Source organism: Neofelis nebulosa, chromosome 13, assembly GCF_028018385.1.
Source record: "Neofelis nebulosa isolate mNeoNeb1 chromosome 13, mNeoNeb1.pri, whole genome shotgun sequence".
Classification (NCBI taxonomy): Eukaryota; Metazoa; Chordata; class Mammalia; order Carnivora; family Felidae; genus Neofelis; species Neofelis nebulosa.
The window spans coordinates 29346924-29373278 of NC_080794.1; the positions used below are offsets into that span (position 1 = coordinate 29346924).

General features: G+C 35.2%; 1 protein-coding gene across 6 annotated transcripts in view; it reads right to left on the reverse strand.

Annotated features, from left to right (window-relative positions):
• The window catches only part of JMJD1C (jumonji domain containing 1C), a 264455-nt gene that overhangs the window by 22581 nt on the left and 215519 nt on the right, over positions 1-26355 (reverse strand). For 2 of the 6 annotated variants that reach the window (XM_058696457.1, XM_058696463.1), the window contains exons 4-14: positions 23512-23617; positions 21576-21641; positions 20804-20928; positions 18788-18931; positions 18496-18688; positions 16689-18379; positions 13083-13255; positions 10598-12807; positions 5890-6091; positions 3564-3778; positions 2509-2661 (exon numbers count right to left, since the gene is read on the reverse strand). In XM_058696457.1, coding sequence (XP_058552440.1) covers positions 2509-2661; positions 3564-3778; positions 5890-6091; positions 10598-12807; positions 13083-13255; positions 16689-18379; positions 18496-18688; positions 18788-18931; positions 20804-20928; positions 21576-21641; positions 23512-23617 — 5278 coding nt within the window. Of the gene's footprint in view, positions 1-2508; positions 2662-3563; positions 3779-5889; positions 6092-10597; positions 12808-13082; positions 13256-16688; positions 18380-18495; positions 18689-18783; positions 18932-20803; positions 20929-21575; positions 21642-23511; positions 23618-26355 lie in introns of those variants that run through there. The other 4 variants (XM_058696459.1, XM_058696458.1, XM_058696461.1 and 1 more) reach the window with 4 other exon arrangements.

Sequence of the window (26355 nt, forward strand, 5' to 3'; positions counted from 1 at the left end):
AACATACATACTTTTATATCCGTCATGGTTTTATAATTATAAAATTGATAACATATATAAAGAGCTTAACAATTATATAAAATACCAACAGCAGGTCTCAAATTGGTTTGGTTGTTGTTTTTTTTTTTTTAAATAATAATCATTTTTTTAAAATTTTTTTAACGTTTTATTTATTTTTGAGACAGGGAGAGACAGAGCATGAACAGGGGAGGGTCAGAGAGAGGGAGACACAGAATCCGAAACAGGCTCCAGGCTCTGAGCGGTCAGCACAGAGCCCGACGCGGGGCTCGAACTCACGGACCGCGAGATCATGACCTGAGCCGAAGTTGGCCGCTTAACCGACTGAGCCACCCAGGCGCCCCTGGTTTGGTTGGTTTTTAAAAGACTAAGTTCCACCATTCCGAGAATTTTATAAAAACAAGATACAAAACTGATATAATGTTATTTATCCTTTTCTGAAATTACCATTCTTTATTGTCATTAACTTATTAGTTACCTCTATCTTCCTTGTCTAAAATATAAGCTGTCAGAAAGCATTTACAAGTTATTGTGTAGGTTCTGGAGGGGAAAGTTGGAAAGTTTTTAAAGAAAACCAGTTTTAGACTGGATTTGAATTTTATTTAGTCTGAAACTTCATCAAACAATAGTTCTAGATTTTTTTATGCTGACTTTAATGAGCTTTATGATATATACTGAAGCTCACAGAGCCATATCATAAGTAACTGTGTATGTCATCAAATTTATAGAAAAAGATTTCCTTGAGATCAAGGCACTGAATATTATGCTAATTACTGTTATATAAAGCTATAACCTAGCCAATAGGAGTTTATCACAATATTTGACAGTGAAATAGAAATATATAGATAACAGAATATATAACTGAAGGCATAGAGGTTAAAAAAAAGATACAATGACTATACTTTTAAAATTAACAGCACTGTGAATATCAATAGCAATGCAACTACTAAGGTTTATTATACATACCCTATCTTATTCCAAAAATGATACATGCTCATATACATGCAAACAGTATAGAAAAATATGATAAATTAATTTCTTTACTTGGGCAAAGGGAAAATAAAAGTAATATGGAAACAGGAAAAAAGAATATAAAATGCATGTGATGAAGTTTTATAACAGTGGAGCTAATTTTTTAACTAAAAATATCCAAATATATTTGTATAGTTTTGAAGATAGGTAACTGCCCAGACTGCATTCCTTATTATAGCCTCACATTTTACTTATATTTATGTATCTTTTGCATGTCACAGAAACACCCAGCTGTGATGTTTGAAATGTGTCCCCACTCTAGGGGTCTTTTTGTTTATGTGCTGGGTGTCTAAGAAAAAGGCTCTAGTAATTTTATCAGTGGAAAAGATACTGATAGCTAAATCATGGTTTATCGAGTTAAGTATTCTGAAAGAGTTTGTTGGATATGAAAATGACATATATCATTTTTAGACATTAAACAGTTTTTTATCACTAAACATGACTTTACTTCTAATACTTCCACAATTCAAATCCTCTCATTTCATGAAGACTTTATCCCAAACAAATAACTAAAAATTTCAGGTTACCAATATGAGGTAGCTACTTCTAAAACTGCCTTGGATAAGCTTTTTCTAAAAACACTTTTATCATGAGAAAACGTGAATTTAGTTACTTCTTTTTAAATTTTACATTATCTTTAACTGTATCAACAAGTAGAACACTGTTTTAGTGACATTTCATCTAAAATAATAGCTTCAAAGACTACTGTTAAATATAATAAAGACTTCTTCATTCTCTAAGAACTACGGGACAAACATACTAGTGGAAGCATATTCTTGAACATTTTGTTTTTTTTTTTTTGTTTTTTTTTTGTTTTTTGTTTTTTTTTTTTAATTTTTTTTTTCAACGTTTTTTATTTTTATTTTTGGGACAGAGAGAGAGACAGAGCATGAACAGGGGAGGGGCAGAGAGAGAGGGAGACACAGAATCGGAAACAGGCTCCAGGCTCCGAGCCATCGGCCCAGAGCCTGACGCGGGGCTCGAACTCACGGACCGCGAGATCGTGACCTGGCTGAAGTCGGACGCTTAACCGACTGCGCCACCCAGGCGCCCCTATTCTTGAACATTTTGATCTGAACTTTATGGACCAATTACTCAGAAAAATCAGTTCACACGAGTTAAATATTCAATTGTGACTTATGTGCACGACTGTGTAATTAACAGGTCTTAGAATAGGCTTCAGGCTCCTACACACTGGAGTCTGAAGGGAGCAAAGCCTATCCTAAATTGGGCTACATTAAAAAACTACCTGCTGAAAGGAGTGGGTGGATCTACTAATCAGGATAAAAAGATGTAGATGCAGTTTTTATTCTAGGAAATCTGGACATTAATAAATTTACCAAACTTCTTTAATGTATTGGGGGGGGGGAACCTCACACACATATCATTTCCAGATGAATGATCCTAAAGAAAATGAACATTATAAAAATTTCAATTTACAGAAAGTTATAAACCAACCTCTAGAACTCTTCCTTTCCTTTGCCTTGTAGCAATCTAAGCAGACCACAAATCCACATTTCTGGCAGACCCAATGAATGTTAAACAATGTTGCTTCACATGCATCACACATTTCCCGGACTCCTCTCACTGCTCTTTTCCAGGCGATTTTGGCTGAAACAGAGAAATAAAAATTTAAAGGCAAGTATGCTCCTTTCCACACAATTTTTGCTGAAATACACAAACACAAAAATTTTATGGCAAACCAAGAACTCTGAAGGATATAACTAAAGATCAACAGTTTTCTTGAATCAGTAATTCTCTTCAGAAGACTGACATCTAATGGAGTTTCTCAACCTTAGCACTTTTAAGATTTTTGACTGAATAATTCTGTTATGAGGGACTATCCTGTGCAATGTAGGAAGTTCAGCAGCATCTATGACCTCCACACATTAGATGTCAGTACTCTACCATCCACTCCTGACCTTTCAGTCATGCAACCAAAAATGTCTCCAGTCATTACCAAACTTCCCTTGGGGGACAAACCACTGATTTAGGAGAACGGAAGATTTAGAGTAACTCATATATTAGGTGCTTTACATGTGTAAATATAATTACTTTCTAAACAAAGCTATGAGGTAGTTACTCCCATCTTACAGTCATACAGTTAAAAGCAGGAAATAAAGTTGAGATTCAAATATAAATCTATCTGATTCTAAAACCTGTGATGAACCACAGCAGATTAAAAATAAATGGTACGGACTGTGTCTTATGCTGGCAAATGCTGAAATTTCCCCATTCCACGTCTGAAGTATCCTTACCATGCTAACTTATGTCATAATGGCAGAAACAGCATAGTGCTATTGTGACTTCATGAATTGTTAATACATTCAGTTGGAAAAGATGTTGATTTAAGTACACATAGGTGCCTTTGTACATAAAAAAAAGTGTTATCAAATTAAAATGTCAGTAACACTAGATAAAATAAGGGACTGTTCCTATTAAATATACTTCAAAGAGAAATTCTTAAAATCAAATTTGTACAGTTGTATATTCTAAGTATTTAACTTCCTTACCATCCTTTTTCACCCAGGACAAAGCTGTTTTTTCAGATGTTACTAACTGACAGAACTTATCACCTATTATATCCAAGATGTATTTTGAAGTTTCTACGTCTAGTTCATCATCTTCATAATTTTCATGTGTCCATAAGCTCATAGCTTCATCGTCATATTGGTCAGGAGAAGAGAAACCATCTATTCTAACCACTCCATTTTTACTAAATGACAATCTGAAATATTAAAACATAAAAGGATTAGACACCAGTCCAGTTTTTTTTTTTTTTTAATGTTTACTTATTTATTTTGAGAAAGAGAGTGCGAGTACAGGAGAGGCAGAGAGAGGATCCCAAGCAGGCTCTGAGCTGTCAGCACAGATTGAGTCACCCAGGCACCCCAAGACACCAGTCCAGTTTTATAAAGTTGTAAATTTATAATTAATTTACATTTTTTGTATTATAAACATGTAAATTACATTTGTTAAAAAAAAAACAAGAAAATAGGGTAGTCCTTCATATACACACACACTTTTCATTATTAATTAAATTTAACAAACTTAAATGACTCCCATAATGTTACACAAATGGCAATGATAAGCAGCACCAATTTTAGGTTATTTCAAGAAATAAGATTTTTCCTATCAGTTATACTTAACTATTTATTTCAGTCAAATGAAAATTGTGTCTGAGTGTTTGATGAGGACAAGAGTTAAAATGTTGGCCAAATGTTGCCTAGAGCAATACTTTTACTTTATACATAATCTAAATCAAGAACCTCTAATACTGAAAATGCCCTAAATCACCTTAAGACTTTCACTGGGAGGATTTAAAAAATACCAAGTATATACATACATAGTTTTCATTAATTAAAATGACACTTTATTTATTTATGATTTAGAGGAAAGGATGAAACTCTCAAAAGTTTATTAGGAACCCAACTAAGTATACTTAGTTCCTCTCAACTTGCCATCCAATTTACTTAACTACTCAATTCAGAAACGTTTAGGGTAAATGGAAAGCAAAATTGCCATTTTCTTCCGGGTTGGTAGTTATTCTTCAGTATCATAGTACTTACTCTATTTACTCTCAACTGGGGGATATCAGAAATTCATTACAACTCATTCTCTATTTTTCAAATGGACAACACCAACAGCATTCCTTTTCCCAGGCCCTTTTCTCATTCTTTTATTACCTAAACCTTTTTTTTTTTAAACCAAATTTTCCCTTCATTATAATCCATCATCCTTTTTTGAACCAGATTTCTCCCTTTGTTATAATCTATTATCTTATTTCAGCTTTGTGTTATTATCTCTACCTGAAAATTTCTTTCCTTCATATCTACTTTCCTTCTGTTTTCTTTTTCTTTTTTACTGCAATTCCATGTGCCCTACTTTCTACAACTATTCTTTAAAGTTGTTGATCCTTTGGGGATTGTTGTCGGTCCTTTGGGGATTGTTGGCTGGAAAAACCATGAAGTAAAAGTAAGAAATAGAACTTGGTTCTGTTCCTAACAATACATGTTCTTGGGGTCTCCACTGGGCCACCAGCAGAGGTGTATTTGCCAGAGCAAAGTGTTTCTTAACTTCTTAGGAAGTTGATGATTAGGAAAATATTTGCAGCTTATATTCATACACATTCATATGTGCTTGGTACGACTAAGGACCTTTTGTACTTTATCTCATTTAATCATGAAATCTCTCTGAAGTAGGTACCACTATAATTAGCATTATGCATATGAGATAGGATGAGCTATATAATCCTACTATAGTTAATAAAGTCATATAGGAAGCAAGAGAAAGAGCTGAATCTCAGGAATGACTGATTCTACCTGTGAAAAGTGATATGGTAGTATGATATGGTACTGACAAACCCTTTTTCTAATTTTATAACTCATATTTTTATAGCTACATGTTTAACAAAACATGTGGGTAGTCCATGTAATGGAATGACTTTGGTTTGATACCTAGATTGTTTACCTAGATTTATAGATGATTTGTGATTGCTAACTAATATAAATGGTCAAAGTATATAACCATTTAAAAATTCCTTAAACCAAACAAATTGCTGCTTCCTATCATTTTCTAGAAAATACTATTTTCTCATTAAGGAAAAATAAAGATCTCAGAAGAGAAAGGCCATATGACCACAAGTAACAAGAGAATATGAATTTAGTCACATGGTTAGATATTATTAAATTTATCACAAAAAAGTTTAATACTCTCTTCTGATGTTTCAGAAACAAACTCAAAAGACTCACTCCCACCTCTAAAAGAGACCCTCAGAATGGCAGTATAATTTCCAATATCCTATAGACATATTTTCCCCAATTACATATTTCTACTCACCGTCTAAAGTAGTAAAATCTACAAAACACCGGGGAGTGGGTTGGTTCTTCTCCTTTTTTACTCCGAATAAGTCTACATTCTCGGCACTTTTGCAAATTAGGCCCTATCTCACAGCAGGAGTCATCCTGTAAAAAGGATTCCCCAGTTTGCTTCAGCTTCTTGACTTTACGCCAATCTTTTAATACCGAACGAGGGATGCCAGCTGTAAAACCAGTAGGAAATTATTAGCAAGATTACAACTTTTTAAAAAAGTACACTCCTTGAGATAAAGTTCAAGACAAGTATACAACTGACACAACACATTAAGACTGTAAAAAAGAAGCAGACATTATACTTCTAGGTCCTCATTAATAACTAAAAGTCCACAGCAGCATTTCTATTTACTTACTATTCTATTAATCAAATGAATTCTTATGTCAGTATACTGGAAATGCAGAGCTGAGTAAATCTTCCAGCTGATTGAAATTTTTATGTATTAAATATTTATATTTGTACAATAGCAAACACAGGAATCATTCATTTCTATGTGAATCTATAGCTAAAAATATAGCCCTTCTACACAGGGATTTGGTATATGTAGGAGAAAGTTATTTCAAGATCAAGATATTTCAGGAAGAATCTGAAGACCAAAAGTTAGTGCTTTCAGAAACTACAGACTAATTCCAGCATACTTATATTGTTTTGAAATATTTAATATGATTCTCCAAGGTAAGTGTGGTCCATTAAAGATAAGAGGTAATTTTATAATACCATTATTTGAGAGAAGAGGGGCTAATAAGCTGTCTCTTAGTATCTCTCCCTCATTATGATGTCCTCCATTTGATTCAATATACTGATGGAAGCAGTATCTTTTAGAAAATAAAAGGGATGAAGAAAATAAAGAAAAAAGCCAGTATTAACTTGATGGTCTTTTTTGATGGTAGAAAAGGCATCAGGGAAATCTAAAGGAAAAAAAAAAACCCTCAAATGATTAACATTTGAAGAAATTATTTACTATGCTCTACATCACTGCACCATCATGTTTACTAACTTCAACTTAATTGTTGTAACACTGGCTCAAGTATCAAGTAGATAATCTGTCATCTACAGAGCAGAACTCAAAATATTATACATAAATTAAACTTTGCCTATTAAAAAATTTAAAGCATATTCTTTTTAAAACAACCTATGTTGGGACAAGCAAATATCAGACTCCTTTTTAAAAAAAAATTTTTTTTGAATGTTTATTTTTGAAGGAGAGAGAGAGAGACAGAGCATGAGCTGGAGAAGAGCAGAGAAAGGGAGACACAGAATCCAAAGTGGGCTCCAGGCTCTGAGCTCTGAGCACAGAGCATGACACAGGGCTCGAACTCACAAACCGTGAGATCATGACCTGAACCGAAGTCGGACACTTAACTGAGCCACCCAGGTGCTCCCAAATATCAGACTCTTAAAAGTGTACTTACATCTGTATGTCAGGTATGAGATTTACATAGTTTGCTATTTCTGTCATGTTCAAAGATATTTCCTACCCTGTGCTTTCTAATCACTCTGATGTGTGGAAAACAGGCAGTACAACTATTCTCCGGAGATGATCTAATTCTTGCAGAAATATGTAGCAGATCTCTGGCCTTGAGCTCCCACTATTACTTAGCTGTTGACAGTGTGAGGAGTACAATGACAGCAAGATAGCACATCTTAACATAGGAAGTACAGAGTTTAAGCTTCGGGATGGCTCATTTAAAATCTGCTTCCAGTTATTAAGCACTTCTAGGATTGTTGCCTGGTTCTTTAAACTACCTGCTCTCCCCTCTTCTGTCTCTAACTTAGGACAAGCCATGTGGCTTAATCCACTAAAGAAAGACATATTATATGCACACACCACTTATGGAATAAAAATGTTTCCATAAGACTCGTATGAAGAGTTTGCTATCTCCTCCACTGCACATAAAGCAGATTTCCCCTATAGACAGTATAAAAAATTCAGAGCTTTTAGAAGTCAGAATGAACAAGAATGGTACACTGCTCATAGATTTTTACTTGGCACACGTGATTCCAATCATTTATTTACTTTTTTTTTTCTGTTACACTTAGAATAAACTAAATTCAATGTATTTCTATTTTGACTAGAAAACAACTATTAACCAATATGCTTTTACATTACAGGTAACGGAACAGTTCAGAGAGTATGGATAACCATACCACTATGAACAATTTAAACAGTATTTATAGAACTGGACATTTCAAAGCAAATTTCAATTCTGTGACACAAAATAGACAATCTGAAGCTATTTTTAATTTAAATGAATGGATGAATTACAAAGACACAAAGTCCCAGGTCATAGAGACAGTTTGTGATATTGTGATTTTTGTTTCTAAACTAGGCGACACACAATGGTAGCGAACTCCTTTTATGAATTTTATTATAAAAGTATTCACATAATAAAATAACTTTATCTTTCAAATCTATACATCTAATTTATTGCCAATATCTAAAATCTAAACTTTGAGAATAACACATTTAAATCAACAAAAAATACCTAGTATTCTTTTATGCCATAAGAACATTTTCATCCTTAGTTCTCAATTTATTAGCAAATACTCAATCAGCTGCTCTAGCCAACAGAAAACTATGGAGGAAGAAAATAGGAAACAAATACATGCTAACCTTTAATCTTTGATAGTCCATCACTTAAAAAAATTTTTTTTTGAGATATAGCAATTAATTCTGATTATATAGTCTGGTTTTGTGTATCATAGGACTTTGGACATATTTAAATTTGATGGGTAATTTCAGTTCATAAAATTATATAAGAAATTAGTCACAGAAAAACAACCAACTTTTAATTAGCAGTATGGAAAGGCAGCAGATACAAAGACATTCCAAAGCAATAGATAAAATCTCTTGTACCTGGCTTTAGAAGGTACTAAGAAACACACTATTATAGGAGTTATGTGTATATAACTTACACATGTGTAACAGTGTATGTAATCACATTACACTAAGTACTGACTTAACTCACTCTTTTTGACTATGACTGATGACAACCCCAATAACCATTAGATAAAGGTCATATTTAATTCATGAGGTAGATGATCCACTCAAATATGGAAGTTAGATTTATGAACTCCCAATTTAGAGAACTTTTCTAGACAGCCAGAACAAAGGCAGAACAACTCTGCTCATAATTAACAGATGGCAATGAACAGTCAATATTATTTTGGACTTGACAATAGACGGGGCTTAGAATACCCTCTCTGAGGCTAAATGTTAGTTACTAAGGAGAAGAGATTTGACTAAGCAGCACAACTTGGAAGGGGGTGGGATGCTGATTCCAGTCTGTCATTGAACTCTTACTTGGGAACCTGTACATTCACTGTCAACATGAACTAGAATATGTACTTAAGAGTTAATTTTATAAACTTAACTTCACAAGAGTTTTCTAAGTGTTAAAAGTTGGAAGATTCCTATCTCTGTTTTCTGTAAATTTAACTCAAGTATCTATCTGTATACCCAACACCAAAGGAAATGTCACGTGAAACAGAAAAGAAACAATTATTGACCACACTATGCCTCCTTAAGAATTCACTGGGGAAGCAAAACACATGAGAAAAGAAAAGGCAACACAGTACACAATCTAATACTCAAATAAATGGCATGTATATTGTATCCTCCGATGTCAATCTCCCTCTCTTTCTTCTGACTATATTTGCATTTCAGTCTGTCAGCCTTTCTGTCTCTAATAGAGCTTCGTTCTTTCACTTTCTGACTGTCCTTTTCTATGATTCCATCCTCCTGTTTTTCTGTCCTTCACTTTGCCTCTGGTTTCCACACAGGCATGTGAAAAAACCTCATTCAGTGAAAAGGCCCAAATACAAGCCTTCAAGCATCCAAAGTACTTCTTGAATGTCCACACTGTCAGATATTTCATATATTGTATGTGGATGAATACATGGATATAGTGAAACTATTAAGTGCTTTCTGCATTGTGCAACATACCTAAAAGGAAATAAGCAAACTGAGAAAAACTACTTCTAGAGTTAAAAACCTACAGAAACACTTTGGAGTGAACATTACACTTATTTTGCCTTGCTAAGGCCACAAATGAAATACAATTAGATTTGAAACTTTTACTTACAGAAATTTTTCTTGAATGTAGAAATGAGCACACAAAACCAGAATCCCCTTTTATTTAACTTTTACCCAAAATAAAGAACTTTTTGAATGAGTGGCAATATTAGTTAAATAGAAGGTAATTTCAAAAAGCTTTCAATTTTGTTACCAGATGAGAGAAGGGATACAGGGCGTATCCACACTAATTGAAGTAGTATTCTTCTAAAAATGTGACTTAAAGGAAGTACATGTGACTAGGATTTTTTTCACAACCACATCATGTTAAAGGTAAATAGCTAATTTTAGGAATCCACTTGACAGTACTTAGAAATGGTCAAAATTCTGAGTTAACTACTAAATCGGTTTTCGTCAGAGTGCTAGGTAGAACATATTTCTACAAGTCTTTTAAAAATGGAGAGATAGGTCTTCTCTCATTTTCTTTTATAGGGTACTTGGGAAATGCAGAAATGAGGTCTACGAGCACATACATTATGCTAGGGCAGACAAATAAAAGTCAAAAGATGCCCCTGTGCTCACTCATCTTGACAGAACCTACACCATTATTGCAAGAACATGCAGCCCATTTTGCCTGAGATAAAAAAGTAATTAACTTACCACTATTACTGTTGCTCTGCAATTTCAATTTACTTTTTTCTTTGGCACTCCTGCTGAGAACCCCATTGGGTTTTAAATCTTCTTCTATTTCACCTTTTCTCTTCTGCAAGTCATTTTGCTTCTTTTTGTAAGTTGGCTTAGGTTGCCTCTTAGTCCTTTGCTCTGACTTGCTTTCACTTTCATCTGAGTCTCCACTTTCAGAGCCAGATTCGTAAGTTCTTTTGGCTTTTCTCCTAGTGACTTTATCATCTTTTATGTATTTATCAACTATCATCTTACTATCTACACTATTTTGTATGTCATTGGATGTAGAGGCTATTAAATTGACAGAACATGGCTTGATAATTTCTGATACAGAATTCCCTGAATTTTCCATTTTATTAGTATTTTTATCTTCCTCTGAGTGTCTAGTAAGCCAGGCCTTTTTCAGTTTAGTATGGTAGTTAGGTTGACTTGTCTGGGATGCTTGCCCATTTCCTACAGAGTTTGCTTTGTTTATTGTACTACAGGCTACAGTGCTATCTGAGAGAAGGGAGGCTGAAGATGTCTGATTTTTCACAGCATTAGGCTCAGTCTCGCTGACATTACAACTTTTATACTGAGCTGCAGCCAATGCTGCCTTGTGCTTTTTTAAATGGATAAAATCAGTTGTGCCTGAGAACCCAGAGCTGGGCTGAACAGCACTTCCTGTCTTACTACTGGCTGGTGTAACTGGAGCTGTGGTGCTGACCCTGCATTCTTGTATCTGAGCCACTGAATGACTGACACTTTTTGAAGAGGTACATTCTAAGGATTTAGAGGCCAAAATGGTATTTGATAAAGAGTAAATTATTTCTGACCCCCCCCAGCTGGAAGCACTGGTGGTAGTGGCAGCAGATGTGAATACATCCGTTTTGGTATTACACACTGTATTTACGGCAGACATGACTGAACTGGGAACACTGCCCTGTGAGACAGCCTGGACATTTTTTTCAGATTTTATGTGAGCACTGTCTGAATTCACACTTGGCAGAATGATTCTTCCAGTCTCCCCAGCTTCTGCTGGTTTGAGACAATCTGTTTGATTTGCCCCAGTTGAAGATCTTTCACTAACTCGATCTTTGGAAGCTAACTGCATTGCTGGCACACTCTCAAGTTTTGTACTAGATGGTGGACGAACAATGACAGATGCCATAGCAGCCTGTGACTTTCCACTGCTTTTCTCCACATGCCATTCAGCTTTCTCTTTGCTGAGGTTATTATTAGATTTCCACATTTCTGACAAACTCTGTTCAGAAGAACTCTTAAAATTGGCCTGAGAGTCTTTCGGCTCTGGAATTAGAGTTGGAGGCTTTTGTGATTCTTGAACTTTCCCACCAGCATTTACAGGCATCACTGGGGTTAAAGTTGGAGGGGAAAGACTACTATAGTTGCTTTCCTTTCTTTCCAGGCTGTGATGGATTGGTGGGTGAAATACTGGTGCTCTATGTAAAGCAGGCATGCTCCGGAGTGCATTTGTAGAAGAAACTGTCAAATGGGTAGGACTCCTACAATCATTTCTGAAGGTTGTTACCGAGTGAGAAGCAATTTGATGGGGAAGATGTTCTGGTATCTTGCCTACTAAACCTTCACTTTCTGGTTGGTGTTTAATTAAGGGTGGAGGCTTTGAAAGAGATGATATAAATGAAGTCAGAGTTTGAGGGTTAGCTGTTGCAGCAAGGGTATTACTCTGTTTTTCAGTGTAAATATGTGAAACCTCTTTGGATGGATAGGACCTTGGTGGTTCATTGACCACACTATTAGACAATGTAGTGAAATAGTTACTTTGGGGCAAACTCTGAGGCACTGAGTGCTTCATTTTATAAAGATCGGATACTGAACATTCTACATCCTTGTCTTGTTTGACAATGACATGGCTTTTAGGGCTAGAAGATGACAATGCTACTCTGGAATAACTATCTCTCTCACCCTCAAGCCCCTTGATTTTAGTTGTAAAGGGAGCAACATCAATACTTTCTTGAAGGATTCGACGGTGTTCCTCCTTATATTTGTGTAATCTCTCTCCAGTCTCCTGGGGTTGTCTCTGTAATTGATTCAATACAGGATCCACAAAATGTCTATGCAATAGACCATCTTTTCCAGTCTGTGACCTATTCAGATCTAGGTCATTTTTTGCTGATGTGGATGCAACAGAACGTAATGGTTCAATGAAAGCTTTCCTCTCCAGTTCTCTGTAAAGAAAATACACATAAAGGTTTCTGTAACAACTTTTTCTGGTATGATATGAAGATAGCTTCTGCATAATATTATGAAAGGAAAACATGACTTTGCATGTACTTTAATAATACAGAGTACATTAGAAAGTATATCAAAATGGAAACAATAGTACTTACTCAAAGCCTAGTTTTAAGATGTTTCTTAACTTAAAATTATCTGTTTAGAAATCAAATTAAGAAAAACTATGAAAGACGAGGTACTCGTAAGTTTTAAGCATTGGTGAACTTACTCTTTATGGTGATCTATTAAACTTTTTGTCAATGGTGGACTGGAATGTGCTGTAATTTTAAGAGACCGATGAGGCTCTGCACTGGAAGGTCTGACAGGAATGTGACTAAGTAATCCAACACCATCTGCTGAGGTCACAGGGGTGGGCTGATGTAACCAGGGACTGGGAGAATTCTATTTAAAAAAAAATATATACATATACATATATATATATATATATATATATATATATATATATATATATACACACACACACATATATATCAGACTTCAATTACTAGAAAAAGCTAAACACAGTTATCACAGCAGGACTTTAATGTATATTTATGAAGCATAAATGACCTTTTCTAAATATATCTTACAAGAACTATTAAGACAAATAAATAACATATGGATTTTTCCATGTGATGTAGGAAAATCAATCAGTATCATCATAGTAATTTCCAAACATTTGTTATTTTTTTTATATTGAATGCAGATATTGAAAGCATTGTCTTTTAACTTCTAAATGTACAGAACCTAGTTCATCAGATTTCCTAACATTCTAATACCATAAAAATATATACTGCTAATACAAAAAACAGAATTTGTTATTACTGAAGTACATGTCACCAGAAATAGAATATCAAGTTCATTTGCCAATTTCTGTTGTCAAAAATAACAAACTTTTTCAATGCATCAATTTACTTAGAATTGGCAGAATATTACATTTTGAAAGCCACTTGTACTTTGTTTCCACTACAAGCTATAAGCACTGTTGGACCATTAAACTTGGAAGTGTGGAAGTACAACAAAATTAATCTTTTATATATCAATATGCTGCCTTTCTCATACTGAATATTTGGTGATACTGATCTCTATGTTGATACTTAAAACTCTCTAATTACATGTGTAAGGATTCGTTCTATACTGACATTCATACACACATACACACTGACATTCTTCCAGAACATACTTTGTGGAGTTATACTTCACTGAGATATTGGGAAAATCCCCTTTGGTTTTAACAAAGAGAGTATATTTTACATCTCAAAGTGATAATGCAAAAGCAGTATGATATCATAACAAAAACATGCTGCTGTAAAATTATTTGGATTAAAAATATACATTATAAAGCATAAACCTCACATAACAGAAAAAATACATATATACACATTAGACACACATGCACATATGCATAAAGATCATGCAGATATGTTTAAAAGGCCTCAGTTTTACACTATCCAGAAATTTTAAGCTACAATCACTTATGGCAATGTTAAATTTTTGACTATAAAATACCAACAAAAATTATTTCCTAGTTGTTTCTTCACCTCTACTCACAATATTAGGATTAAGAGATCTTCATTTTTGTTCAAAATGTTACTTAAATTCACTGCTTTATAACTTTACATAACAAATGAAAATGGGATATGCTTGTTTTTAGTTTTAGTTAATGTGACCAGTTAAGAAGACATTTTATGCCCTTATATATATATGGAGGCTAGACTGACACAACTGAGAGAAAAATACTACCCAAGCCACTTCTAACAGTTACTTAGACTGATTTTTCAGGGTTGGGAAATTATGGAAGACTCAAAATGATTTGCCAGCTCTCAGTTCCCATGTGTTCTAGTCTGTCTTTGTCCAGTATCAGCTGCATCTACATTTGTGACACATGAGAGTGAACGGTCAGAGTAAAATGTGGGTGCATTAGGCACTAGGGTCACCAGGCCTGCTTTCAATAACGGTAAAGAGAATACTGTAGTAATTAGTGACTCTTCATTGACTTCAACTACTTAATTTATACATTCCAGTAAGATTCTACCTGCCACAAGTTCAATAGCACCATCAAGAATGGAAATGGGAAGCTTATGGATCAGATCAACATAAGCAAAATTCTTCTAGAAATGAGATCCTGCCAACATCAAATGTGGGGATGTTGGTGCAGAATAAATTGTGGAGTTCACTAGTGACTTCATTAAAGAAGACCAAAACTCACACAGAAATGGAGTCCAAAGGAGTTGATTATTTATTATGGGATTAAACCACAAGAAATATCCTTTAAAACTGTCAGAACTCTAACTGCTAGCTGATGTCCCTTTACCAACAAGGTAAACAATCACAACTTAGGAATCAGGGAAGGACTTACTACCACAATCTATGTCACCACTGCTACCCAGAATATAACAATTCCTCTGACAGACTTGGCATGAGGAACACCACCCTTGCATTTATTACCAAGGCTCTACATAAGCAGTATTATCCCTAAGTGAGAAGCTCACTAGCATTACCTTCCAAATCATCACTCCCTCTTGCCTAACTTGTGAAAGATGTCAAAAATACAGAAGTTCATTGCAGCACTATCCATTATAGTCAAGGGGTAGAAGTTACCCATAAGTCCACTGACAAATGCATAGAGAAAATGTGGGATATACATATAATGGAATATTACACAGCTTAAAAAAAAAGAAAATCATGTTACATGCTACAACATGGATGAACTTCAAAGATATGCTACATGAAAGAAGCCACAAGAGGACAAATACTGTATGACTGCATCAATTGGAGTATCTAAAGCAGTCAGAATCATAGAAACAAAGTAGAAAGGTGGTTGGCCAAAGAATAGGGGGAAGAGGAAAGGGAGTTAGTGTTTAAGGGGTATAAAGTTTCAGTTTTGCAAGATGAAAATGTTCTAGAGATCTGTTGCACAACAATGTGAATAAAGTTAACACTATTGAACTGTACGCTTAAAAATGATTAGGATGGTAAATTTAATGTTAATTGATTTTAATCAATCAATCCATCAATCAAGTTTTAGAAAAATTCTGGGGAGACAGTTGAAGAGCAACTTGAGCTGCACCAAGGACAAGGACTAAGTTGTCTGGTGGAGTTTAAGACACCCATTCTCATTCTTTTTGATACTGTGGATGGTAATGCCCTCAACAATCACTTCTTAGCATGAAGATAAATGTGGCTAGAGAAACCACATTAGCCCATGAGGGAATAGGAGCTCTCTATACCACCACCTTCAGCAAAACTCCTCACATTTGATGTTGGCAGGACTTCAGTCCCAACTTTACTCCCAAATATCAGAAGTCTCCAACTTAGGCACCCTTCTGAGAATAAGAGCCTCAGAGAGTCACAGCCTGTAACATACCATCAATATTATATCTAGCTGGGAAACATAAAAATTTGTCTTGAGAATAATTTAAGATATATATCCAATTTATATATAATTTATATATATATATTTTTACATATAACTTTACATAAATTTTAATCCACAAATTGTACTTGTAATTTAGCTGAGCATAATTATAGATATGTACCATAATAAGTTATCAAGACATTCATTCTTCATAATAGATATGTCAGAACCAATCTAAAAGTTTTACTTCTTTAAATTGGCTTTTAAAAGTATGTAGGCTTTTCTGAGATATCAGCTTCCATGGTTCCAAAGTTACTAAGTATCAAAAGTTTCACTATGATTGGAAAAATTAGTGCTTGTAAGATTCTAACATATTTTATAATAAGACAAAAAATTAATGGGATATTGGAAACGCACTTGTATACATGTTGATTAATACACATATATTGATGTGTGCCAAACCACAATGTAACTTACCCTCCTTAAAGAAGATTCAGCATTAACTGCATTTTCTGGGTGAACCCACTTAGAAGAAGGTAGACCAAGTCCTGAGTATGCATGTGTTCCATTTGGATATTGCCAAATAATTGGATAAAGTCCAAGCTGATTATATGAAGCAGAAGGATGGGCTTGTCCAAGAAGATGAGGGGACTGATGCTGTAATAACTGTTGCTGTTGCTGGTGTGCTAATGCTAAGTGGCTCAAGCTGCTGGCGTGAGCAGTCTCTAGTCGTGGGTGGCCACCAAGTAAGGAGGCAGCAGGCACTCCAGGTAACACAGTAGGAAGTAAATGAGGGTGATGAACAGAATGGTGTGGACCACTAGTCAGAGGGTGAGTGTTAATGGTAGGTATTGGAGTTTGACTAGATGATCCCGCAAGTAAGTGAGGTGCAGGAGTTAAGGCAGGGTGATGGGTACCTGGATTTAAACAGGTTCTATGGGATGAAGAATGAAGAGGAAAGGGATGCTGGTTTAAGAAAGGTGAAATGTGATTAGTTCCTGTTTCTGACCCAACAAGTGCAGGATCTCTGTAAACTGTGAAATGCTCATTTTTATCAATGATAAGAGGGCTCTTTGTAGCTTCTAAGGTACTGCCTCGAGTAGGAACTGAATGAAAATTGCATCTTGTTAACTCATGTTCTATCTTGTTTGCCAGTCTTCTCTCACCAGCAGCTTGGCTGTTCACATAATTGGCCTTAGACTTTACAGAATCAGGAGAATGGGTAATTTTAGGTTTAAGAACTTCAGGTGAGGGATTTGATTTTGTCTTGTGAATATCTACTGAAGTATTAAGTTTAGATTTTACTGTCTCTGGGGGTGGGCTTCGCTTATGCAGCTTATCTTCTGTGACAGAAACTGCACTCAGAGAAGACATATAAGAGACATACTGGTTTTTCTCTTTTTCCATATTCAGGTGATCATTTCCTGAGGAAGCACTCCTAACATTTGATTGGGTTAAATCTACTTTAACTACATCACTGACCCAGCTCTGGTCGGAATCTTGTTTTGCTGTTTCCAAGTATTTTGCATTTGCAATAGAATGTTTTGAATCACTAACATTAGGATCCATTTTCTGAAGTGTCTGAAGGCCAAAGGTACTGGAGGTTTCCTGAGCCACCTTTTCTGAATTAGTGTCATTCGTAATATCAATAACACATTTTGGTGTGGGTGGTCTGGACACAAATTTCTCCTTTGGTAATGATTCCACTGTATGTGTTTTTTCCATATTGCATTCTTGAAGAAGTAAATCGTTAGGATTATGATCAGAAAGTGTGGCCTGCTCTGATGAACGAATAATCATTTTGTCTTGAAGCTGAGTGTCAACAGACTTCTGCTTCTCTGCTTCTTCATGTTTTTTATCTTCCTGTATTTGATCCCAGGGAGGCTGGCTGTCTATTATTAGTGTCTCTTCTCCTACCTTCTTCTCATTATTCTGGGATTTTCCTTCTTCTCCATTTACCTTTGAAGTGTTTTTATTTTTCAACTCATTCTCTGGCTTCTGCTCTGAGGAATTATTTATTATTCTCTTATTTGAATTTTCTGAGTCACTGCTCTCAGAAAAGTCTGAAACATTGTCGGTTCGTAGTCTTTTCATATTTAGTTTCTTTTCATCTTCCTCAGGTTTCCTTCTTTTATTCATCAACTGTTTGTTTTTCCCTTTAGCATTTTCTGTAAGATAAAAAAAGGAACAGTTTTATTTTGCATAACTAAAATATTAAATAAGTACCTTTTAAGTGTATTTTTGTTTTATTTGTTCTCATTCCCTTAAAAAAATTGAGTCCTACCTCCTCGTGCTATATACTCATACTTTTCCTCCTTCATCTTCTCTTCATCTGGTATACTGCTATCTGAGCCCTTCCTCTTACTTGGACGAATATTTCTTTGTTGCTGTTGCTGGTGTGTATTCTGTTTTGGTACAGCAGCTTGGGAGTTCATTGCTGGTCTGGGACTATTTGCTTGGGCACGTGTATAATGACCCTAAAAATAACCGATTGAACAATGATTATTTATTACCTGATCCTAAGTAATCTAAGGAAAAATATGTATATAATAATACATCATTAACAACATACATACGTGAACAGCGTTGCTATTTTGACTGGCGCGAGACCTTCGCCGTGATGTGATGCCAATATTTTCACCTTTTAACAAAGAGTGAACAACATCATCTAGAAAGGTCATTTGAACCATAGAAGGATCGACATTCTGTGGTTCTAGTACCTAATCCACAACACAAAACAAGAACAAAAATTAAATCCAATCAGCTAGTCGATATAATATTAGGTATAACTACTGAGTAGAAAATGTTTAAAAATCAGTTTGGGATACTTAATTCATAAGATACTGTCAGACTTGCAATAAATCAGTTTTAGTCATCAAACATAATATTAGCTTGTTTAACATTCTGAAACCTACTGTTTCTTCTGCTAACCAAAAATTTAAAAGCAAATATATTTATTGCAAGTATATCTTAAAAAAAGCAAGGCTAAGAATCAATTAGGAGTATAACGCCAAGTCATAAAATGTATTTTAAAAATAGGAATTTCTACAGGTGCCTGGATAGCTCAGTTGGTTGGGCATCTGCCTCTTGGTTTCATCTCAGGTCACCATCTCATGGTTTTATGGGTTCAAGCCCTGCACTGGGCTCTGTGCTGTCAGCACGGAGCCTGCTTAGAATTTCTCTGTCTCTCTCTTTCTCTACCCCTCCCCCACTCCCTCTGTTGCTCTCAAAATAAATAAATAAACTTTGAAAAAATTTAAAAGTTAAGGGGTACCTGAGTGGCTCAATTGGTTAAGCGTCTGACTTCAGCTCAGGTCATGATCTCAGTCTGAGTTTGAGCCTCACATTGGGCTCTGCGCTGACAGCTAGGAGCCTAGAGCCTGTTTCAGATTCTGTGTCTCCCCTTCTCTCTGCCCCTCCCCTGCTCGCATGCTCTCTCTCTCAAAAATAAATAAACATTAAAATAAATATTTTAATGAAAAAAAAAAAGGAATTTGCAAAAAGCAGCTATAAAATAAAACTAGGAAAGTAGAACTTAAGAAGAAAATGACAAAAATTGTGTAAATGAATACAAATGGTAATGATTTTTTAAAAAGACATGTTAAACAAGTAACTATTTTAAAAAACTAAAGGCAATTCTATGTTCCATTAAGAAATGAAAGTTTGCCACCATTTTAGGAAAAACAAATAAATACAATTAACCAATATAATTTATTCAGCAATTTGGCTAAAATTTTAAGCAAAGCATTTGAACTGTTTCTAAAGGGGTACTCAATTATTCAGAAACCCTCCACAATCCACTCAGGTAGCAAGGTGTAAATATTTTTTTTTTTTAGCTACAGCTTTGAAAGATTTGAAATCAAGACTTTCAGACTGTTCTTTAAAACTTCACATGAGGGGTGCCTGGGTGGCTTAGTCGGTTAAGCGTCCGACTTTGGCTCAGGTCATGATCTCGCGGTCCGTGGGTTTGAGCCCTGCGTCAGGCTCTGTGCTGACAGCTCAGAGCCTGGAACCTGCTTCTGTTTCTATGTCTCCCTCTCTCTCTGCCCATCTCCGCTCGCACTGTCTCTCTCTCTCTCTTAAAAATAAATAAACATTAAAAAAATAATAAGATAAAAAAATTTAAAAAACTTCATATGAAATTTATATCCTTAATACTTAAGGGAGCATACCAACTATGAAACTTGACTTGAAAAGAACTACAATGGTGTGCATTAGTTTTCATTAGTGAAAAGCAATCATTTGGGAAATACATTTATTACTGGAGATAGAAAAACAGATTTTAAGAAAGAAAATATTAGCTGATGAAAGGATTAAAAAAAAAAGAATACTCAAAAGAGTTTGATGCTTCTATTTCAGAGACTTATTTGATCAGTGTTGAAATAAATTTGGTATTACTATCTCACTGTGACCTAAAGTGACCTCTAATAAACATCAGATACACTTAAACTTATTAGAAGTATATTACTACAGAAAAAACTTAAGAGATGAAAATTATTTACTGCAAACTTATTGAACCATTTTTTGGGAGGCATGGACTATCTGAATTGTAAGTATCTCTCTTCAAAAGTATTATTAGTTGGACTAGTTACCTGATCATTCATAACGATCATGGTGCGAGTGAAGAGGTCATGATGAGTAATTATGCCAGTAAACCACTGGGTGGCAGAGTCTTGTCTATATACTCTCACTCTGTATCCATTTAAGGAATAAGGACCTTAAAAAAACACACACACACACACACAAGAAATAGGGGTATCTTAAATGGAGACATTTTCATTGAAGAATACCTTTTAGGAGAAACAGGAGCTTTGTGATAGATGAGTAATATCATTTTCAAATACTGGTTTTTAAAAAATGTATTAGAAGTGACTACATATACCTTAGCGCCAGATCACTGTGAAGTTATCATTACACACACTCTACTACACATATTATGTTCTAACTCAATGGAAATAAAATACTTTAAGTCAGAAAGACTATTTCTGGCATCACGAGTTAATAAAAGGACAATATAAAATGTAAAGTTATAGTCATCTAGAAAGTCATAAGGCTACAAAGCTACTTAATAGGTGTGGGGTACAGGACTACGTGGCTGAAATGAAAAGGTAATTTGGGATTCCATTATCTTGAGTTTTCTAGTTGCCAAAACTCTACATAACAACTACAAATTTTAATTCTTCTGTTGACAGCTAGAAAAAGCTGCCAAAGTCTTGCAACATACAGAGATTATTAAGTGAGTTATAAATATGGCACTAAAAGGCATTCTAAATAAAGAACTATGGTGTACTTTTAGATTAAACTCACTTTTTAAAGGGAAGGATTAAATAATAATAATATATATCTGCATATATTCACATTTACCTATTAAAACAAAAGTCAGTCCACAGAAGAGAATAATGGGAGATAAAAATTTCTTCAATTCAGGTACTAAAATGGTATCAAATATTTAAAAGTTTAACAAGAACTGTGAGGGATCGGATGGAAACTGATACACCTTGATGACAGCATTATACATGGACAATTTACAAACGCTTTCAAAATGTGAAGTGCTTAATCTTCTTTAATTCTCATTATTTTGCCTCTTATAAAAATTAAGAATATGAAGTTGACAGGTCAAATAAAACATTTAGGTGAGAGATCTAGGAATGAATTGATTTTTAATTCCTGGGCATACAGTTATAAGCCATTTAACATACCAATTAATGGTTTAATATTTATTTGCCAGTTTCAAAACAAAACTATGCTAATGTTGGCCTGAAATATAAGTCAATTAACAAATGTATAGAAAATGTTCCACTTGACCTATAAATTAAATATATTCGGAGCCATGATAATCGATTATACAAACTCTAGTCTTTTCTAACTGTGGAAGAATAAGACTCTAAGAATGTAATATAGCAACAGCTTACAGAATAAGTATGATCAATTTTCAATTTCTATTAGCACAATTTTCAATTTTTAACTGTCTTATTCCTACCACAAAACACAATTTAGAGTCAGCCTCAAATAATTCTGCTTAGGTTGAACAGGGACTATACTGCCTCAATTTTTCACCACTATAAATAGGGTAAGAAAACAAAAGTTGCTAAAATATATTAGCCTGGCATCTTCAATAAATTGCAAGGAAAAGAGGAAAAGAGATGGGACACATCAACCCATTAAATTGTGGACATTTTTTGGATCCCCTGATTTAAAATGTATAAATAAATAAAATAATAAAAATCAATCAAACCTGTTAAAAGTCATTTGAGACATTTACAAAATAAGTGAAAATTTGAACTTGAGTATCCAGTATTTAATATTAAAGAACCATTAATTTTGGGGGGGGGCATAATAATGGTATGCTGGCTTTGTTTAAAAAATTCGGCGATGACTGAATTTGATGGAAGGAAACAGGAGCGTGGATGGGGCGGGACCAACCAAGGTTTTATAGCTGTTAGGGCTGGAAGATAGGCACATGGAAGTTTGCTGAAATATACTATTTCTATGCATTTTTTCATATTCTCTATAGTAAGTTTTAAAGAATATTTAGCCTAAGAAGAATTTAATACATAGATGATCTGCTCTATAAGTACCCATACAAAGCAGAGTAGCCACACCTTAGAGATGATCTCTATTATAACTGAAGTTAAATGACATGGAAGTTGAGGGTTGAGATAAATATGGGTATTTAAAAACAAAATTCCTTTTTAAAACCATTCAACAAAGTATCAATACTTCATGCCATACTGTCCTAGTTTCAATTCAATGTCACAAAAAGCTTATATGATTTTACAAATAGAAAAAGAAATCACTAAGAATTATAAAACCCCACTGGTTTGAAAGTCACATGTTATAGACAAATTTATAACTTACTAAAAAAAGAAACAAAACTAAAACTAGTATGATGGTCATTGCTGAGGAAGGTGAACTGAAATAGGCCACTTTTATCAGATACTAACAGCATTCTTCAAAGGAAATCATTTGTGGCTTTGGGCAATCCTTCACTCAAACAATGCTTCCTTCTCCAGGAAGGACACACCTAACTTTATTCTGTAATATGGAAATTTTCCTATCAACAAAACACCTGTGTGGTTATAATTTCATGCCAGTCATTTAACTCAGATGAGCTAGTAAGCTGGTGAAGTTATGAGCTTTCTACTGAAATTATGATTTTGCTATTTTCCTTCAACTGGACAGAACTCAAAATATTAAACTGGGTCTTCTATTTATATTGCATGTAATTGAACAACCAAAACCAAACATGAAAAACTGCCCAGTTCCAAAAAAATTTAATGCAGAACTTCAAAATAGTTACCTTGCATAAAAATCTCCTGAACCTTTTGTTCCTTTACCCAGACTTTCACTTCTTCCTGAAGTTGCGGGTTGTCCCTGAGAACTGGGTTTAGGCTGTCTATGTCGTCCTAGAATTACAGATTAAAAGAAAGGTCCATGTTACGCTGTCCTAACGTTAATATTACGAACTCTCCCTCCTATATTTTCTAAGGATTGAAGAAAATTCCTTCATCTAAATGTATGTAAAAACACAAATTCATAAGTTATAGTTCATTAGCAATTACATAACAGCAGAGCATAAGAAATTAACCTATGTAAGATTTGATCCTTGACAACAATCCTAGACAAAATTTGAAATTTACTAATGTGTTTTCTAACTTTAAGTGTGGCCTTAGATAAGTCACATTTTTAAGGGTTTCAGGATGAGAAGCAATATACAAACCAAATAGCATCAGGTCATCTAAGGCTGGTAGCAAAAGAATCGAGTTGAATATTTTAGTGACAATACATATATACATAGATGAATTACCCTCTTCCCATAATGCCTAAAATGTTTTAAACTACAAAAGTCATTATCCACTCTCTTGATTTAAATGCCATCAAATTCAGTTCTACTCAAACTCATCTGACCAGTAACTTCACTGCTAAAACCCAGTGTCAAAGCATCCAGGCAATTAAAATTACATTATTGATGGTATTATCCTCATAACAGGGTGGATCTAGACATAGAAACAACCGGTTCTCTCTCCTTGGAGATGTGAATCACACAGTCACATGGTTTCCCACAATCTGTTGGTCCCCCGCTGGACTCTTTGACATTCTGTTCTCTCTCTCTCAAAGCACCTCTGCTGCTCCTGCATTTGAGGTCAGCGGCAGGAGCCCTAGAGTAGAGCTGGGAAGAACAACAAAGCAGCACTGTCAATTGGCGGCCCTTATGAAAGTGGACTGGCAGATCATGGAAACCAGTGAACAGAAGGGAGCAGAGTGAAGGGAATTCTATCTGGTGAATAAAAATAATGTGGCAATTTGGAAAAGTCGAAAAGTAGCTGAAGAGTACAAAGAAGGACCCCTAATCAAGCAGGTCATACTTCAGTCTTCTAGTCTAAAGTTTATCTAAATAAAGCTTTTTCTTCTCATCTCATGATGACCTTAAGGGGCTATCATGTATGTATTTTTGCAATAATAGTGTGGCAAATACACTAGGTATATTTCATTTATACCTAGTGAATACCAACCAAGAGGAAGAAATACAGGCCTTCAAAGTTATCAACTATATTCCTTCGCAAATAAACTGAAATGCTACTTTACAGAAGGAAATACTAGAGTGGAAAAGTATCATACAAAATGTAGATAAAATCTGTCATTTTGGGGGAGGGGGTGGAATGTCCATGACAGGTCTTCTTTTTTGTAAAGAAACTTTCTAGCAATACCTTTTTTCCACACCTCTTTAATAATACACTGCACACTTACTTACCCTCTTTATTTTAGGAACAGAAAATACCATGGAAAAGTTCAGACTCTAAACCTCTTGATGCACACCAGGTGACAGTCTATTCTATGACAACAAAACAAAGGAAACATTCTATCTCCCAAGGAAAACCATTACCATTTCCAGATAGCTCTGACAACTATCAAGTTCTTTCAAAGTCTTCCTTACTTTAGCTTCCACACACAGATCCAAGCTTAACTCTTCAAAGTCAACAAACAAGTCTAATCACTTCCCTACCTTATAGTTCTTCAAACATGTGCATTCTGGTTTTGTTTCCACAGCTATGAATCTTCTCTAAACACCTGTCTTTATTATAACCACTCTTCCCTTATTCTAGACATTTAATTGGAAAAAAAGATGGGCACTTGTCTAGAAAAACACTACACAATCACCTGGGTGTCACTGCTGACTTCTTTTTTAATTTTTAATGTTTATTTATTTTTGAGACAGAGCAAGAGACAGAGTGCAAGCAAGGGAGGTTCAGACAGAGGGAGACACAGAATCTGAAGCAGGCTCCAGGCTCTGAGCTGTCAGCTCAAGCCTGACGTGGGGCTTGAACTCATGAACCGTAAGATCTTGACCTGAGCCGAAGTCAGACGCGTAACCAACTGAGCCACTCAGATGCCCCACTGCTGACTTATTTTAAGTTTACTATGGTCTACTACTTCCAATCTTTCATACTTTGGGGTAGAAGGGGTATAAACTGCTGTTAAAGCAACACTGGCAATACTTCACAGACAGTCATGGGTATGGTCTAAAAAACCAGTTTCCTGTAGTGAAACTTCACGGTTTTGGGCGCTGGGGTGGCTTAGTCAGTTAAGCATCTGACTTCAGCTTAGGTGATGATCTCACAGTTCATGAGTTTCAGCCCCGTGTTGGGCTCTGTGCTGACAGCTCAGAACCTGAAGACTGCTAAGGATTCTGTGTCTCCCTCTCTTTCTCTCTCTCAAAAATAAGTAAATAAACATTTAAAAAGAAAAGAGGGGTGCCTGGGTGGCTCAGTCGGTTGAGCATCTGACTTTGGCTCAGGTCATGATCTCGCAGTTTGTGAGTTCGAGCCCCCTCACCCCACCCAGTGAGGCTCTGTGCTGACAGCTCAGAGCCTCAAGCCTGCTTCCGATTCTGTGTCTCCCTCTCTCTCTGTCCTTCCTTCCCCTGCTCATGCTGTCTCTCTCTCTCTCTCTTTCAAAAATAAAGAAACATTTTAAAAAAAAAAAAAGAAAGAAACCCATGAAACTTCACAGTTTAAAACTACTAGGCATAGGGGGCCAGGCTGGCTCAGTCAGTACAGCATGTGACTCTTGATCTTGGGGTCATGAGTTCAAGCCCCACATTAGGTGTAGAGTTTACTTAAAAAAAAAAAAAAACAACAACACA